Below are 19,143 nucleotides of genomic sequence, written 5' to 3' on the forward strand. Positions count from 1 at the left end.
ACCATGAAATTACATTGGCCTAATTTTGTCTTTCAAAATACAACATTTTGAGAATTTTCTAGCCTGCTCTCAACTTCATGAATACCTTAAAACTTCCTTTTCAACAAGAATTTTAAGCTTTCACCATGGGTACGTAGAAAAAGGTATCTTTAGTACTCTTTCCCCCTCTCTTCAATAATCTTTTCCATCTCTCGCTCAGCTAATGACTACTTGTTAACCTCAGAGAGAAAATAAGACTCACCAGACAGGAAGGCCATGAACTTCTTGTCACTATATTCACAAACAGATCCACACCCATTCTTTCCTTCTTTCCTGTAAAAGCAGCATTTCTCCTCCCATCCAAAGCAATTTCTCTACTTGTCTCTGAATCTCAGTCTCTCCAGACTGCTTAAGAACCTCCATCTGTTCTACCTTCAACTTCTCGCATTCAGTTTGTCACTTCCTTCAGTTCTTACATATCCTTCCAATCTATTACATTTATAAAACTCTCTCCATCATGACCTAATCCCCTCCCACCCACCACTGGCTCTAGCTCTTGCCCATTTGGAGCTATACTTCTTGAATATTCACCTTCAGTTCCTCACCGTTCACTCATTGTACATCCCACTGCTGACTGGCTTCTGTCCCACTACTCTCCCAAAACTGCTCTTGTCAAGCTCAAACATGACCTCCATAGTTTGCTTGGTTTCTTGGCAACATTTGTCACCAGACAGTTGCTTCTTTTTTTTTTTTTTTTTGTTTACATGGGCAGGCACCGGGAACCGAACCCAGGTCTCTGGCATGGCAGGCCAGAATTCTGCCTGCTGAGCCACCACGGCCCACCTAATTGCTTCCTTTTAGAAGCAGTCTTATCTTGGTTTCTGCAAATCCCATTTATCTGGTTTACACCATTTCTCTGGCTCCTCAGTTTTTTTTTTTTAATTAGCGCCTCTTCTTCTGCTTGATCTTTAAATGTTCCTGAGGATTCAGTCCTTGAGCCTCTTCTCACTTGACTCTCTCTTGGGGCCATTTTTCTCATGGTTTTAGTTAAATCCATATGCTGCTAACTGCCAATATCCCCATCAGCCATCCATTAACATAGGAGCCAGGGGGATAGTTCTCATATATAAATCTGATCCTATGAACTCCCTGCATAAAGACTTCAGTGTTTACCTATTGCTCTTCAGATAAAACCAATCCCCTTCACAGAACTAACAAAGCCCTCCAGGATCTGGCTCTTCTCTCCTCTCCAATCTCCATCCCTTCCAATCTTCCCTAGCATTCTACATGACAGCCGTGCTGGACTTCCTTCAGATTCTTGACTGGTCCATGCTTTTTCAAGTCTGAGTCTTCCTCCCATTTCTACTTGGAACCCTCTTCAACTGGCTCATTTACCTATCTCCTTTAGAGTCCTGATAAAGTGTTGCATCCTTTGGGAAGAACTTTCTTCACCCCAGGCTAGGTTGGGCCCTACTGACTTATGATCCTATAACTCTTCTGTATATTCCGTCCAAATATTCCTTATACTTTATTGATATTCCTGTTGAATTGTTCCTTGCTGTATCCTACCTCCTAGCCCAATGCCTGATATATACTAGGTGCTCAAAAATATTTGTTGAACTAATTTATATAAATGATATTACATGAACATTTATTCATATTTAAGAATTTTCAAGTCTTTGCAGGGAGCTAGCCTATGCATTCTCCCATTTGTTCATCAACTGCTGCTTCCAAAGCAATCTGCTCATTCATAACAATTAGGTTCTTTTATAAAATTGCAGAATAGGTTGCAACACCCAAAGACAGCTGTGTGGTTCTGCTGTAGAATACCAGAGTTTAATCTAAAAGGTGTCCAACATCTGATTCAAACAACTCCTGGCTTTTTTCTTGAGACCTGCTGGGTAGTTTGCACCACACACACAGAACACAACCTGTCCTGAGTATTATAATCAGTAGCGTATCATGAATCCATTTCCTTTTTAACATTAAAAAAAATTTACTATGCCCCTAAATGTAATCTTACTAACTCTTAGGCTAGGTTTTTCCAAAGACAAAATCTCTATGATTTTAGATAGAAAAACAGGATTAGATATGCAAGCATTAACTTCACAGATAAAAGTTCAGGAATATACTTGTCTCATATAATCAAGGGAAATCTTTTCATATAACTCTTTTTGGGTGAGACACAAAGAACAAGAAAAGGGGGTCTTCCTGGGGCCTATGAGACATGGTATCTGCCCAAATCTTGCCCTGATTTTAGCACTGCCTCTAATACAGATATTTGCCTGTTTTAACCCAAGGTATATCAAGACTCAAAATACTGGGAAATCTCAATATAAGACAAACAAAATGTTTTACGAGAATCCAGAGACATTTACTAAACCATCAGAATATAGGGAACTACTCTGGCATCCAGCAACACAAAGAATGATATTTTGTTCCATGGGGAAGGAATGTGTGCATGTGCACTTGTTGGATTTTATTAGGGTTTGTTGTTTTGTTGTTGTTGGGTTTAAAAACAATGGCCTGGAATGGAAAAGTGGAGCTTCAGGTGCAGTGGAAAGGAAGTGGCAGCGAAGACACAACACCATCAGGCTGTTTCAGGAGTGATTTTCTGAAGAGCTCCCTCCAGTCTGAAGACGTTATAATTCCATGCACATCCTCTGTCTAGACATCAAGTGTGGATGCTCCTGGTGTTACTGCTACAATGTTGGGAGAAAAAAGTGTAACTGCTCCACCTACAGTCTGAGCCTAGAAACAGCTCAGCTTCAGCTAGGAAAAAAGAAAAACAAAACAAAATAGAGGAAAACCCACTAGAAAAAATGCAGTGCAATTTTCAGAGTTTATAACAAAGTATATGCTCCAGGAATCTATTATTTTTTAATGCAGTTTTATTGAGATATATTCACACAGCATACAAATCATCTTAAGTGTATAATCACTGGCTTGCAGTGTATTACCTAGCTGTGCATACAACCCCATGATCAACTTTAGAACATTTTCATTACTTGAGGAATCTATTTTAACTTTTAATCCAGCCTTTCAAAGTGACTATAACTTTAATATCTGGGTTTTGCACAATCATCAATTACTTGTTCAAATATTTAATATCTAATGTGTGAGAATATTCCAATGAGAAAGGAAAGAGAAAATTTCGACTCTTCCTTTGATGAGTGGTGAATAAAGATCTGGAGAGGTTAGTTAGCTGTCCATGATTACACAATGACTTAAGCCCGAACCAGATATTCTGAATACCAGTAGGACATAGGTGCGACGATTTCTATACTTCTGAGATTGGCCCACCAAAGTCTTCTAACACTATGACTCAAAATCCTTGCCCTTCTCTCCCACAGGTCCTATACTCACATCTCTGTCCCAGGCAATCTGAAAACACCTTTCCCCTTATGGTTTCCTCACCTTCCTCACCTTTGTAGTCACAAACTCCCTCCCATTTCTATTAACTTTCTAGCCTCTATCAGGATCAAGCCAGTGGCCTCCTTATTCTTCCTCAGACACACCAAAGGCTAGGGGCCTTTGCACTTGTCCTTTTTTTCTGCCTTGAAAGCTCTTCTCTCAGGTAACTACATGGCTTGCTCTTTCTCCTTATTCACGTCTCTGCACAAATGTCACCTACTTAGAGAGAGATCCTTATTTTATCTAAAACGGCATCCCATGAGTTCCTTAATTATTTATTGTGTTAAGTTCAATAAAGATGTATTTTAAACATTCACGTCTTCTGAAATTTAATACATATACTGAACAGTTTTTTCCTGGCTGAGCATAAAGCCCTTTTCAACCTGCTAGGGCTCTAGCTTCCATGCCAGCTTACCACTGATGAAGACATCTTCTTTGCTTGACCCCACGAATTACTGAGAATTTTCCATGTCATTTTGAGTCCTCATTCTTGGTACTAAGTTCTAAGGTTGGGCTCATGTAGGCCTTGCACTGTCAATAAGCACACTATTTTTAATTACCGGAAACATGGCACTCCTAAGGGAGTAAGGGTTTCCCACAACCAGCTCCCAACACAGAAGTCTGATAAACAAACTCCTTACTTATCCACTAGGATGATATTTGGAACAATGCAATTTTAGGTATTACCCTAACTCCCCAAGTATTTCATTCTCAAGTCAAGGGCCTACTTTTCCACAACTCCAGAACTACAGAAAAAGTTTACAATTGGAGCTGTTCTGCATATTATTAGCATATCTGCTTTAGAAGGAATTCAAATAAGACCTGCTTTAGTGATGCTTTGTGCTTCTCTTAACCTTCTCAACAGAGTTATCAATATAGCCTATGATTCAACATATGAAGCTGAGTAATTAATTCATTTTATCTCTTTGGACCTGTTTCTTTTACAATTAAAGGGTGGAATTCATGATTTCTATTGTCCTCCAAAAGTCTAATGTTTTGTGATTCCATAAAAGGTTCTTGAAGGACTAAGTTGCTAGTCATTCAGCCCTGTATGAATTAATCACGGGGGGTTTTACCTAGAGAAAGATACTGATAATACTGAGAGTTGCAGAATTTGGAGACTTTCGTCACCTGAGGGAAAGATAAAGGGAGAACGGCTTTGGTTAACAGAATAAATAATAATAATGACAACTAGTAACTAAATGCTAACCATCAGGCACAAACCTACAAATGGTTATTTCAATTCACCTTTACATTATAGCAGTGTATCCTATCCTAGTGCATAACCCAGAGCTGTGAAATTACACTGACCTGAGTTTAAATCCTGGCTTTGTCAAATACTAATTCTGTGGCTTTGGACAAAATTGCTCTAACCTTCCCAGTCACAGTTTATTCATCTGGAAAGTATAACATTTTCCCAGAAGTTTGTTGGGGAGATATAGAGATGCATTTAAAGGACTGCACAACGTAGTACATAATAGATGTTCAATAATGGCAGCTATTTACAATATTGGATATGTTTCATCCTTAATTTGTGGAGGGAAAAATACAGAGCAAGTATTTGAACCCGGGTTAGTTTTATGCCACAATTCTTTCTGCTACAGTGCTGCTTCAATACACTGCCTATTTCAATTTTCTGCTGCCAAAAGCTCACAGGATTTATGGATTTCAGGCCACCAGTTTCATGAATTTCTGCTTCTATGACCCCATCCCATTTTCAGAGTCCCTCTCCTTCTCAATCAATGCCATAACTTTAACATACAAAATTCGGTTGGGTTAGGAATTGTTTGCTATGTGCACAATTAATCTTTGAAGTAGATTTCAAAAATCTTACTCTTAGTTAAAGGAGACAAGGATTTATTATAGAACAGTCATAGAAGCCTTTTGGCTCCTTACTTAAACTAGGAATTTAAAGCCACCAGCTTTAAGAAGTTCTTTCTGCAAGTTCTTTAGACACTTAGAAGCTATCAACCAACTTCCATTATACTCATTTCCATTAAAATGTTCCATGTAGCAAATATGTGATCATCCAAAGCCTTCTACAGGCACTTGATTACAGGTATCTCTAGTGATAATTTAAGTTACTGGTTTGCTATTGCATAGTGGCTATATATGGACCTCCAATATCCCTTTTACTATTGGAAACAAGATCATTAATGACTTTAAATCTTACCAAGCCAGAGGACCAATTCCAGATGACACAGAGACCAATTCAGAAAACCCACTCTTAAGTTTCTGATCATTTGAACCACTTCCAATGCCAAATTTTTATCAGTGTTCCATCAAGAGAAGCAGGGATTTGACCTTAGGCAACTGTGAGAACTGGTTATACACTCTATGTGAGGCCACTGTTTCTGATGTTGGAACCTTAAGCTAACAGAAAAGGAAGTCAGGAAGGAAAAGATTAATGTGGGAGTGACAAGGTCACACCAGAATTTGTGAGGCTGAGGTGGAACTCATGATGTAGTCCAGCACCTCTATCATTCTCTCACTATCTCCAAGTCCCAACTTTGAGATGAGGTGATCTGCTTCATCGTGTAGCAAATCACGTACCTGGTCCAGGACATGGGAGAAGCAGAAGGATTAGGAAGGAGCTGCAATTGTGGGCCCAGCTACTGCCACAGGCCCAACCAGGTGAACCAGAAGATAAATGACAATGTGGGTGAACTGCAATAGTATTTTGTGGACTGCTGTATATCTCCAAGCATAAAAGGAAAGGCGGCAGCCACTCCACTTCCATCTTCCAAATCTCAAACCTCATATAAAATGACTTGAGTGGCCATGCTAGTCCAGAACTATGCAGGAAAATAGCTCTGGGAAACAGAATTCCAGCTCAGCTGGTCACCTCCGACACACACACACACACCATTGGTCGAAGAAGAAATCTCAAGGGAAATAGAAAATATTTTGAACTGAATAATAATGAAAACACAATATATCAAAATTTGTGGGATACAACAACAGTAGTTCTTAAGGGGAACTTTGTAGCTTTAAATGCTTACATATATGTAAAGAAAAAACCAATAATCTGCCCTTCCATCTTAAAAGAGGAATTGTTTTCAAACAAGTGAAAGAACAGAAATTAATGAAACTGAAGATAAGTGATAGAGAAAACTTAAAGCCAAAAGTTGTTTCTTTAAAAAGATTAATAAACTTGATATCCCAGTTAGTTTAGATCAAGATAAAGAGAAAACACAAGTTGCTGCCATAAGGAATGACAGACAAAACATCATTACAGATTCTACAACATTAAAAGTATATGTAAGGGTGCACGGGTAGTTCAGTGGTTAGAATGCTCCCCTTTCATGCGGGAGACCTGGGTTCGATTCCCAGGCCACGCACCAAAAAAAAAGAGAGTAGGTAACAAATAACTTTATGGCAACAAGTCTGATACAAATTTCTCGAAAAGTAGAGATTCAACAGTGAGAAGGAATGAAATGAAAAAACTTATATGAAGCAAAGAAAGTGGATTTATTATCAATAACTTCTCCACAAAGAAATTCCTCACTTGCCTTGGGGTAGGCAAAGATTTCTAAATACATAAACTGCAATAGCTATGGAAAAAAAAAAGATAAATTAGTATACATCAAAAGTTTTCAACTTATCCTCATCAGAAGACTCTATCAAGAAAATGTAAAAGACATAGACCTGGAGTAAAAATTTGTAATACATGTATCTGACAAAGGACTTGTGTATGTAATATATAAAGAACACCTTCAAATCTACAATAAAAAGAAAATATCCCAATTTTTTTAAAAGGTCAAAAGACTTGAACAGACACTTCACAAAAGATATAAAAACAGCCAAAAAGCATATGAAAGGTATTACCATCAGTAATCATAAGGAAAATGCTCTCATCATTGATGGTACAAATGTATTGGGAAAACAATTTTAGTGTCTCTTAAAATTAAACATATATCTACCTATTACCCAGCAATTCTACTGGCAAGTATTTATTAAAGAGAAATTAAAACACAAGTCCACATAAATAATTGATCACAGATGTTTGTAGCAGCTTTATTTATAATAACCTAAAATATCCATCAATAGCCACATGGATAACAAATTATGGTATACAACAATGGAATACTACTCAGCAACAAAAAGCAACAAACTACAGGTAATATGCAACAGCATTAATGAATCTCAAGACAAGCTGAACTAAAGAAACCAAACACAAAAGCACTCAGTAAGATTTTCATTATATGAAATTCTAAACAAGCAAAATTAATCTCCAGTAACAGCAGATCAGTGGTTACCTAGAGTTGGAGCTTGGGAGAGAATGACTGCAAAGGGTGACAATGAAAGTTTTTTTTGGTGAAGAAATGTTCTATATCTTGAAGGGGGTGGGAGAGGTGGAAGGAATTATGGTATATACATTTGTTAAAGCTCACCGAACTTTATAAAATGGGTGCATTTTATTATATGCAAATTATACCATCATTAAGTAGATTTAAAAAGAAAAAAAAAATCCTAATGAAGTGGCAAGCAAAAGTCATTACAATAGCTGCTATCTTGACATTGGAATGTGCACCAAGGTCCTAGGTTCCTATGTGGTAGCGGGTCAGTCCAAATTTTCATCTAAATAAATGGCTTTGGAATAAAACTGTAATCTAACAGAGAAAATATAAAGAAGATATAAAGAAATTATGCAATTAATATGAATACTTCCTTTTCCAATGACTAACAAACTTTGTCATTAGTATGGTATTCTGTGTGCATTTATTTGGATTATGACCCATCAAAGTGCTTAGGAAAGTCAAGTATGCAAATCTGCCTTTTTGGGAGTTGAAGTATTTGAGATAATGAGGAAATCAATACATTACTCTCTAATCAAATGTTTAAGAAAATGTGATTAATAAAATATGTAAATCATGTTAAATGTTTAGGAGAATTTGGTCTTTTAGACTTATGAGTTAACTAAGAAATGAGAATGTACTTGCTCTTATTTTTATACAAATTTTACTGCACTTATAATTTAATAACAAGATCTCCAAGTTGAGCTTAGAGATTTAAGAACTACATTTTAAGCATATTTTAATGAAGCAAATCTGGCAAAGCAAATATTAATAAACATTTATCTTTCCACACCAAAATCCTGCATTGACAGTAAAGCTTGCTAAGATGATTGGCCCAAGACTCCTTTCTTATATCTTAATAAATTTAGGTTATTCTACTTTTTAGGGAAACTATGTTTTTCTATTTGATCTCAATCTTATAGCCTGGTCTTGTGATTTATAGCAATGCATTTGTTTCCATAAAATTATATAACAACAAATAATCTAGATATCTTACAGCCCTTTAAAGACCATTTACAGTAAATAATCTATCAATTTAAATTTTACTTAATGATTTTAAGTAAATTTGCACATGTCCCCCTCTAGTTCACCTCGTGCCTTTCACCCTCCAATGTTAAGGTGAAAGCATCGAAGCTTTCTCCCCTGCAACTGATTTCTATTAAGTCCTACCTAGGTGTGATACAATCACTGACCCTAGAAAGACGAGGCATTAAGCACAATTAACAATAACAACCTGAGCTATCATTTAGTTGTGTGCTTCTAGTTTATTTAATCTTATTCGGTAAGCATTATTTTCATAAACTTACAGATGGAAAAACCAAGGTCATGCAATCTACAAGTGGTAGAGCAATGGCTCAAAATCATCTTAGTTAACTCCAAAGCTCTTTGCTACTACAATTTGAGATGGACAATATATTCCAACCGAAGTTATGGAGGTTCTCTTAGTTTGCTCTTACTTTATTCAATCGACCATTTTTTTTTGAGGGTTTTCTGTATCCAGAGCAGCGTGTTGAGTGCATCCATCTCTCTACTACTACTTGTTTTACTGATTCATATGTGGCCAGAATTCAGGGCACTGGTGGTTTTATTTTATTTTTTTATTTTTATTTTTTTTAACATGGGCAGGCACCAGGAATTGAACCCGGGTCCTCTGGCATGGTAGGCAAGCGTCCTTGCCTGCTGAGCCACCGTGGCCCGCCCGACACTGGTGGTTTTAAATTATTTTGTTCCCAGTGGAAGGTCATGAATTTGGGTGGGAAAAGGGCAGAGAGTCTATCTTTGATGCAGGGATTTTTGATTCCTCTTTATTTCCCCCTTTGACTACTCAAGGCATTCAACAAATAGTTACTAAGTGAATAAATGAGAAACAAGTTGTCTGTCAGAAAGACAGCATTCAAATTTGCAGATTAAATATTTGCAGTGTCTGGCACTTTAGTAAGGGTTCATTAAATATTTCATGAAAAGCATGATATTTCTGCCACCTCATTAATTCATTCAGCAAAAATATTTACTGAACCTCAAATCATTTTTTGGGCATTCTGTAACGATGCATAGCTTAAGACAATGGTAACTTTATGGTCTTTACTTTCAAAGAATTTAGGGTCTATAATAAATAGTATACACATAACTATAATGGATAATAGGAAGCAGTAAGTGCTGATCTAAGACTGTCAGGCATCTGTTGAGAGTCTGAAGAAGTTGGGAAAACTAGAAATGGAAGTTCTTTCCCCCCAACAATGGTTTGTTTCTTTGGATATCTTTTTTTTTTTATGCTCTCCTTGGCAATTTCATGGCTTTAAGCTTCTCTTCCATCTGGGTTAATCCCAAATATCTTTGTTCTGATTTTTCTCCCTAGTTTCCATCTTGCTCCCAGACATCATCTCTATATAAGTAAATTGTCTGCACCATAAACTCCTTCTATCACAAATGAACCCATAACTGTCTCTCCTAAATCCATCCCTGATTCTTGAGGCTAAGAGGAAAAATAATTATGATACAGGAGAATGAGAAGTAGGAAATTCACAACATTCGGTATTAAAGAGTCAGAAAGATGAGGACCCAGTAAAGGTCTTTGGGTTTTTGAAATGTGTTCACGCATGCTCTCCATTCACTTGCCAATTTCTACCATTACAGTGGAAAGCGTAACCTTGATTATCCCTCTCTGTGCTATCCTACAAAAGGTTTCAAAGCCAACAGGAAAAGTCTTTTTATTTTCTTCACTTGATATCCTTGTGGAAAGGAAAGTAAATCCTCACTTCTATGAATTTCCTCTGACTTCTCTAATGCAGAATAGGAGAATGTGGTAGTGTAGATAGGTTAGGACTATGCAGCTTAAAAAATCAAAATTTGAGGAGGTAGGAGGACAGAGACTCACTGATTTGATTATTCCTAACACCTTTGAGGGAACCTCCCTCTCACCATAAATCATATACCTTCTTCTCTATAAACTACAGAGGAATAAGAATCTGGAGGAAACTTTAACACTCATAATTGGGGTTATGGAATTAAAGACACTAAGATAACCAGCGTATGGATAACTTGAAATACATCTGAGCTCATTTACCTCTTCAATGCCTTTATTTCCCAAAGGACCCTCAAAAAGAAGGAACATTACATGGATATGGCAAATTGGCTAGTTCTTCAATAAACTGGTTTCCCTTTTCTCCCAGGCACACAGGTAAGATACATTTCCCACATCTCTCACGGTCAGGTGGGCCAAAAGACTGAATTTTATCTAAAGGAATATGGGAAGAAGTTCCAGGTGTTGCCCACTAAAATTTCCCACATGCAAACTTTGCTCTCTTTCCCTACATGCTTCTTAACAAAGAGGCCTCTGTGGACTGTGAAAAAGAGTCACAAGATGGGAGGAGACTGGGATTCAGAATGACTATGTGGAAAGTTGTACACTGACCAGGAACATCTACACTGGATTTTACATGAGACAGAAAAGTTGTTACTTAGAAAAATAACTTCTCTGGATCCCAGTGTCTTCATATGAAGGACTTGTAAGGGTGCCTGACTAATAATAAGAGCTCAATAAATATCACCTGTCATTATTTTTAGAAAAAGTTTACTTCTCTTTAATTTCCTTCTTTCTCTTAGGCAAAGTGGAACACTAGGGGAGGGAGAGCAGGAGTAATGAAAAGCTTTCAGCTGTGTTTACCAGTTACGAAATACCAAATGGTACTCTGGTAAATTGGCACATTTAAGTGAGAGGTCATTCTAACAGTAACTCAATGAGAAAAGACATTCTTTTAGGAATCCCAGGCATTACATTTTATGACTGATCTTTTTCCAAAACACTCAGATCTAATTAGCAGGAGAAATACAGAAAGAATGGAATACCCCCTTCTCTATTCCTCCCCTTGACACTGAGCATCTATAGACATTTTAAAACAGTCTTTTGACAATTCATATGGTTTCTGATTGACACAAAATTTATACAAAGAATTCTCTGTACTATCACAGTATTTAACTGATACAGCTTAATAGCAGTCATAATAAACTTTTGTTGATTTCACATAAGTAGCTTACAGAATGCCTTTGCAAACCATGCTTTTTTCAATATATTTACGTTATGACACACAACGTTTCTTTATGAAACTATTTGCTAAATCATTTGCAGAAGAAGGGGAGAAAAGAGATGGAGAAGAGGGAGAATAAGACCTCAAAGCTAAACTTCACTGACTGACCTAAATATTTGGTAATTATTTTCTTATAGAAAATTATAGGTTTGTAACTTTGAAACATATCAAAAGTGCAGTGCATCGATTTAATTTAAAAAATCAGTAGTGTCAAATATATTATTCAGGTATCAAATTTCCCTTTCAAATATATTTAGATTCATATATTTTTAGACTCATTAAATAATGGTTTTAAATAATAACCATCAAAATATTTAGTTAAATAATCCCATGGATTAAATCATGGTAGAATTGATTTCTTTAAACATTCCAATTTATTTATTCATCAGTAAAATGTAGTACTTGACAACGACCCTCAGAGAATGAGCTTCCTATGTATAAGATGATGGTAAACATATTACACTTGCTACTAAATAGGTCATTTACATAGCCACTAACAGAATTTTTTTTCACATTGATCTTTTCACTTGGAAATCAGTGGAGACAGCCATTCCTGAAACAAGGAGCCACTTTATATGAGTATTTCTTCATTACAGTGCTTAGTCATGGTATTTTTAAGCACAATGAATTTTTCATAATCAATGTCAGTAGAGTAAGGCAAAAGGACATAACCTGGTCGCCGTAATTATTTATTGTTTCATTTTTTTTAATTGTTGTTGAACCTGTATGAACTACAGATCTGTGGACTAGAAAAACACAAGTTGTCCCTTTTATCAACACCTGGCATTTTAAGCATGAGGTTAAAATCTTGGTGCTCACAGCATCTTCTCTTGACTTACCATGAGGATCATTCCTCAGAGGTACCGGTATCCACAATGCTGATTTTCAAATGATACCACTTATTTGCTGTCTCTTGACTGTATGTAGATTATTTTGCCTTATTAAAAATAGTTAAGATTAACTGGACAATAATCTACTCATTCTTTGAAAATTTTCCATTGAATAATTTTCCATTTTTACAATCATTTCCTGCATGGCTGTTGCAGTTTTCCTCTATCATCTTCTTCACATAGCTAAGCGGTCCTGTCCCTTCAAAAGATGAAGGATTTTTGAATGAGCCTCCAATCCTATCCCACAGAGTGAAATACTGTCCAAAGTTATAGTCAAAGAACATGTGGTGGTCTGTATGATGAGCTGAGCCATTAATAAATGGTTTTAAGATTTGGGGAACACGAAAATCACCATCATGAATGGAAATTGACCAGATATTGACCAAAACATATAAACCTAAATAAACCACCTTATGTAAAGGAAAGATAAAGGGGTATATATGGTAAGGTAGACTCTGAAGGAAACCATCCAAAGGGTGAAAAGCATGACTTGCAAATGGAGTGGGAATCTTCCAAATATGATGAGGTTTATGTATGCGCTACAGAAGAAAAGGACATCATTAGCACCACAAACTTTACCCAGTTCAACATTCTACTTAGCTTTTCATACTCATGTTGCCAAAATTGCCCAAGAGAAAAATCCCTTTGAAATTAGCAAAACCACTTTATAAAATGCTCCTCTTCTTTGTCCCAAAACAGTAGAATTTTAACACAGCCCATCCAGACCCAAGAAGAAGAATATAAATAAAAGGTAGCTGGTACCTGTCATGACTATAGCTACTTAGGTATATAATGTAGTTAGAGGAATTCCTTGGTCATATATGATTACACACAGAATTTATAATCATACACTGCTAATATGTGTAGTTTTTTTTCTCTTTCTCTGACAAATGACTCTACCTTATAGAAAAGCCTGTGATGAAGGCCTCTGTGAATCCAGTAGATCAGCATGTCAGTGAAAAAGAGGAAGGATATTACACTAACAATGATTCGAAACCAACCTAGAAGAGAAAGCAAGAAAGAGCACAATCAAGATTTAGCTTCCAGGATCAGAGTTCACCTTACATATGTCCATTCTAAATGTAAGCTGTGATTCTAGATTCAAATATTATAGATGGTTTTGGCTAATTCAATATATTATAAACTAATGTCCCTTAATTTCCTGGAATCTGCTCTAAAATATTTCATTTTCCTCTTGTAAGAACTTGTACTTATCTATAATACTTAACTTAAAACTATGAAAATATTTATGAGAGAGAAAAAGGAAACTTCTGAGGCATCTATATTTTTTAAAATCTGAGAATAATGCTACTGAATTATCTTCCTTTATATTAATCTCCCTAGGAAATCTCTACCTGCCTAGAATTTTATTTTCCACCAAATACCTTAAGCCTAGCATTTACTCCATAACCCAACACTTTCTGATCTTTCCAACATGATCCTTCTGCTACTTCTGCCCTAGCTAGGCTGATTATTCAGTCTCCTTCCTACCTGTCTTCAAAGTCTTACCTCCCTACATTTACTCACACTTTTACCACTTTCAAGTATATAATTCAGGGGTACCAATTACATTCACAATATCTCACTATCCTCACCACCATCCATTACCAAAGCTTTCTCATCACCCCATAGAGAAACTTTGTGTCCATTAAGGATTAACTTCTTTTTCCCCCTTCTCCCTCCCCTGGCAACCTGCAGTCTACTTTGTGTTTCCATGAATTTGCATATTCCAGGTATTTCATATAAATGAAATCCTAAAATATCTGTCCTTTTGTATGTAGGTTACTTCATTCAGCTTGATGTTTTCAAGGTTCATCCATGTTATAGCATGGATCAGAACTTCATTCCTTATTGGAACTGAATAATATAGTCCATTGCCTGTATATACCACCTTTTGTTTAATCCATTCACAGGTCCATGCACACTCGGATGGCTTTCACTTTTTGACTACTACGAATAATGCTTCTATGCCTCCCTTTGTCTTTTATCGTAATTCTATTTATTCATCAAGGCCCAGTCAACTTATCACTCCAGGGTGTAATTTTTGTTCTCTCCTCTAAATAAATAAGCTCTTACTAGAGAGAAAGGGTGCTGGTGCGAGCAAACCTAGGTTGAAGTCCCAGATCCACTGCTTATTTGTTGCACAACCTAGCCAAGTTACTTAAACTCTCTACACACCTAATTTCTTCAACTATACAATGAGCATAATATGTAGTACCTACCTCATAGAATTGCTGTGAGAATTAAATGGTTTACTACATGTCAAGAGCTTAGAACTATAGCTGGCACATACTAATCACTCAATAAATGTTAATTATTATTATTATTTTCTAAATACTAGATACTACAAATGTTCCTGATGAAATAATTTCAAAATTTCACAAAAGTTCTGTGACCAAAGGATTATTCATGATAGAGAAAAAAAGAAACAATCTAAAGGTCTAACTATTAGAGATCACTTAATAAACAATGACTATGTAATAATATAACACAAAGTGTCTCATTATTTATTGATACGAAAATACGGCCATGTAGGAGCTTCCACAATTGAGAAGACACATCACTGTGTTGAGAAGGTAATGCAATTGACTCCACATGGAGAGGACACTGGAAGCATTCATGTGAGAGCCTCCCAAACCTCACAATATGTATCTATTCTTTTAGCTTCTTCTTATTTGTATCCTTTTACTCTGATAAAACTATAATTGTAAGTATAATAAAACCTTACATCATATGTACAAAAATGTGTAAAAAAAAATAAAAAAAACAAACCTTAACTATATGGCCAAATATACTGCTAAGAGAAAAATGCAGGGTCCAAACCAGTATGCATAGCAGGATTTCAGTTTTGTAACATAAATAATGACGTATAACAAGCATAGAAAAATGGGAAGAACTATGCCAAAAGATTTACAGTTTCCAGGTAGCATGATAATGGATTTTTTTTTTCACATGGGCAGGTGCCAGAAATCAAACCCAGGTCTCCGACACGGCAGACAAGAACTCTGCCCCTGAGCCACCATTGCCTGCCCAATAATGGATTTTTAAAAACCTGTATTTTCTAATTTTTCAACAATTATTATGTGCTGTATTTTCAGATATTTTAGTTCAATAAAGATAAAAGGAACAAATGCAAGGGCCTATCTTTGATGATTTCAATCTTCCTCCAGACATAATCTAAAATACAACAAAACTTTAAAAAGTGACAGGCAACATTAAAGAAATGCATGTGTGTGGCAAGACATAAATCAAAGAAGTAGAACATTAAAAAAGATTGACAGATTACTTTGAAAAAGAAGAACAAAGTTGGAAAACTCATTTTAAATCTTACTACAAAAACTAGAGTAATGAAAACAGTTTGGTATAGGCACAAGGACAGATATGTAGGCCAATGGAATCAAATCGGGTGTTCAGAAATAAACCGCCGCTCTACGGCCAATGATTTTTTTTTCCCCTCATGCAAAAACGTTCCTTTTATTTGTACATTTACTCACTATCACTGTCCACTCTAGGCACTCCCAAATTACACCCTATCCTCCATCTTCCCCCCCCCCCCCCCCCGGTTCCACCACACTCACATTCAGCTTCACCCAGTACTCATATTACTGTGCTACAATTAGGTAATATTGTGCTATTCATTTCTGAATTTTCTACAGTCAGGTCTGTTGCACAATCTGTATTCCTTCAGCACCAACTGCCCACACTCTACCCTATTTCTTTCTCCTGATAACCTATGTTCTTAACTTCAATTCCCCAAGTTCGCTTATTAATGTTAGTTCATATTAGTGAGATATGCCCAATGATTTTTGACAAGGGTACCAAATCCATTCAATGGGGAAAGAACAGTCTCTTCAACAAATGATACTGAGAAAACTGAAAATCCATACACGAAAAAATGATGGTAGACCGCCTCCCTCATATCACCTACAAAAATCAAATCCAAATGGATTAAAGACCTAAATATAAAAACAAAACTAGGCCGGGGCAAGGGTAGCTCCATGGTAGAATTCTTGTCTGACAAATGGGAGACCCGGGTTTGATTCCTGGAGTCTGCTCATGCCAAATAAAAAAAAAAAGGCCTTCCTTTTGGGGCGGTGCGATGGTGGCTCAGTGGAAGAATTCTTGCCTGCCATGCCAGAAGATCTGGGTTTGATTCCCGGAGCCTGCCCATGCCAAAAAAAAAAAGGAAAAAAACCAAAATACAAAAAACCCACAACTATAAAACTTCTAGAAGTCATATAGGTAAGCATTTTCAGGACTTTGTATTAAGCAATGTTTTTTAGACCTGACATCAAGAGCATGAGCAAAAAAAAAAGAAAAAAATAGATAAATGGGACTTCATCAAAATTAAAAATTTTGTGCATCAAAGGACTTCATCATGAAAGTAAAAAAGATAATCTACTCAATGGGAGAAAATATTTAGAAGCAACATATCCAGTAAGGGCTTGCTACCCAGAACATATAGAGAAATTCTACAATTCAACAACAAAGAGATAACCTAATTAAAAAATGGGCAAAAGAGTTGAATAGACAATTCTTCAAAGAAAATAAACAGATAAATAATAAGCACATGAAAAGATGCTCAATATCACTAGCAATTAGGGAAATACAAACCAAAACCATTGCACACCCACGGGAATGGCTATTATTTTAAAAAATGGAAAATAATAAATGCTGACAAGGATGCAGAAAAATAGGAATCCCTGTACACTGGTGGTGGGAATGTAAAAATGGTATAACCACTGTAGAAAAGTTTGGCGGTTCCTCAAAAAGTTAAATATAGATCTACCATATGATCCCCAAATCCCACTTCTAGGTATAGCCAGGGGCCTCAACAGATAGTTGTATTCCAATGTACACAGTAGCATTAGTCACAATAGCCAAAAGGTGGTAGCAACCCAAGTGTACATCAACAGATGAATGGATAAACATATTGTGGCATATACACACAATGGAATATTATTCAGCTGTAAAAATGAATTAAGTTCTGATGCACACTAAAACAGAGATGAACCCTGAAAATATCATGTTGTATGAAATAAGCCAAACACATACAAAAGGGCAAATATTGTAAGATTGTACCTCCATGAATTAGCTACAATATGCACTTTCACAGAGACAAAAAGTAAAGCACAGGCTACCAGAGGTGGGTGGTGGTGGTGAGAAGGGGAATGAGGAGTTAAGGCATAATGGGTGTAAGATTTCCATTTGGAGTTGATGCATAATGGGCGTAAGGTTTCCATTTGGGGTGATAGGAAAGTTCTGGGAATGTAATGGTGGTGAGGGTAGTGTAACACTGTGAATGTGGCTAATCCCACTGAATGGTATGCTTCCAAGTGGTTGAGATAGGAAAGTTCATGTTGTATAAATGTTTTTACAATTAAAAAAAATAAATAAAAAGAGCTACTAGAGACAATGACAATTAAATACAGTACCTGAGCCTGGTCTGGAACTAATTACGGAGGAGAAAAGGCCCAAAAGGACATTACTGGAATATATGAGATGAGAATACTGGAACACTGACTGTAAGCTTTATATCAATGTTAAATTGCATGAACTTGATAACTGTATTTAAGGTGATTACATAAGTGAGTACCTTTGCCCTCAGGAAATTGTATACGGACGTATTAAGGTTCAAGGATCATGATATATACATGTTTAGAAAATAGACAGGTAGCTTAGATAGACAGGTGGATGGATGGACAGATATTATAAATGTGGCAAAATGTTAAAAGTTGGTAGATCTTCTAAACATTAGGTCTAAGACCATAAAACAGTTAGAGGAAAATGTTGGGAGATATCTTATGAATCTTACAACTGGAGGCGGTTTTATGGACCTTAAACCTAAAGCAAGAACACTGAAGAAGGAAATAAATAAATGGGAGCTCCTCAAAATTAAACACTTTTGTGCATCAAAGAACTTCATCAAGAAAGCAGAAAGACAGCCTACACAATGGGAGACAATATTTGGAAATGACATATCAGATAAAGGTCTAGTATCCAGAATTTATAAAGAGATTGTTCAACTCAACAACAAAAAGACAGCCAACCCAATTACAAAATGGGAAAAAGACTTGAACAGACACCTATCAGAAGAGGAAATACAAATGGCCAAAAGGCACATGAAGAGATGCTCAATGTCCCTGGCCATTAGAGAAATGCAAATCAAAACCACAATGAGATATCATCTCACACCCACCAGAATGGCCATTATCAACAAAACAGAAAATGACAAGTGCTGGAGAGGATGCGGAGAAAGAGGCACACTTATCCACTGTTGGTGGGAATGTCAAATGGTGCAACCACTGTGGAAGGCAGTTTGGCGGTTCCTCAAAAAGCTGAATATAGAATTGCCATACAACCCAGCAATACCATTGCTGGGAATCTACTCAAAGGACTTAAGGGCAAAGACACAAATGGACATTTGCACACCAATGTTTATAGCAGCGTTATTTACAATTGCAAAGAGATGGAAAC

At 36.5% G+C, this 19,143-nt stretch overlaps 1 protein-coding gene across 3 annotated transcripts in view; it reads right to left on the reverse strand.

Annotated features, from left to right (window-relative positions):
- Positions 1 to 2,427: 2,427 nt before the first annotated feature.
- SC5D (sterol-C5-desaturase) overlaps positions 2,428 to 19,143 on the reverse strand; it is a 30,816-nt gene continuing 14,100 nt past the window's right edge. For 2 of the 3 annotated variants that reach the window (XM_077112640.1, XM_077112641.1), the window contains 2 exons: positions 13,567 to 13,667; positions 12,452 to 13,205 (listed from right to left, as the gene is read on the reverse strand). In XM_077112640.1, coding sequence (XP_076968755.1) covers positions 12,750 to 13,205; positions 13,567 to 13,667 — 557 coding nt within the window. In that variant the 3' untranslated portion in view covers positions 12,452 to 12,749. Of the gene's footprint in view, positions 2,682 to 12,451; positions 13,206 to 13,566; positions 13,668 to 19,143 lie in introns of those variants that run through there. The other variant, XM_077112642.1, reaches the window with a different exon arrangement.

The sequence above is a fragment of the Tamandua tetradactyla genome, chromosome 8 (assembly GCF_023851605.1).
Source record: "Tamandua tetradactyla isolate mTamTet1 chromosome 8, mTamTet1.pri, whole genome shotgun sequence".
NCBI classification, from domain to species: Eukaryota; Metazoa; Chordata; class Mammalia; order Pilosa; family Myrmecophagidae; genus Tamandua; species Tamandua tetradactyla.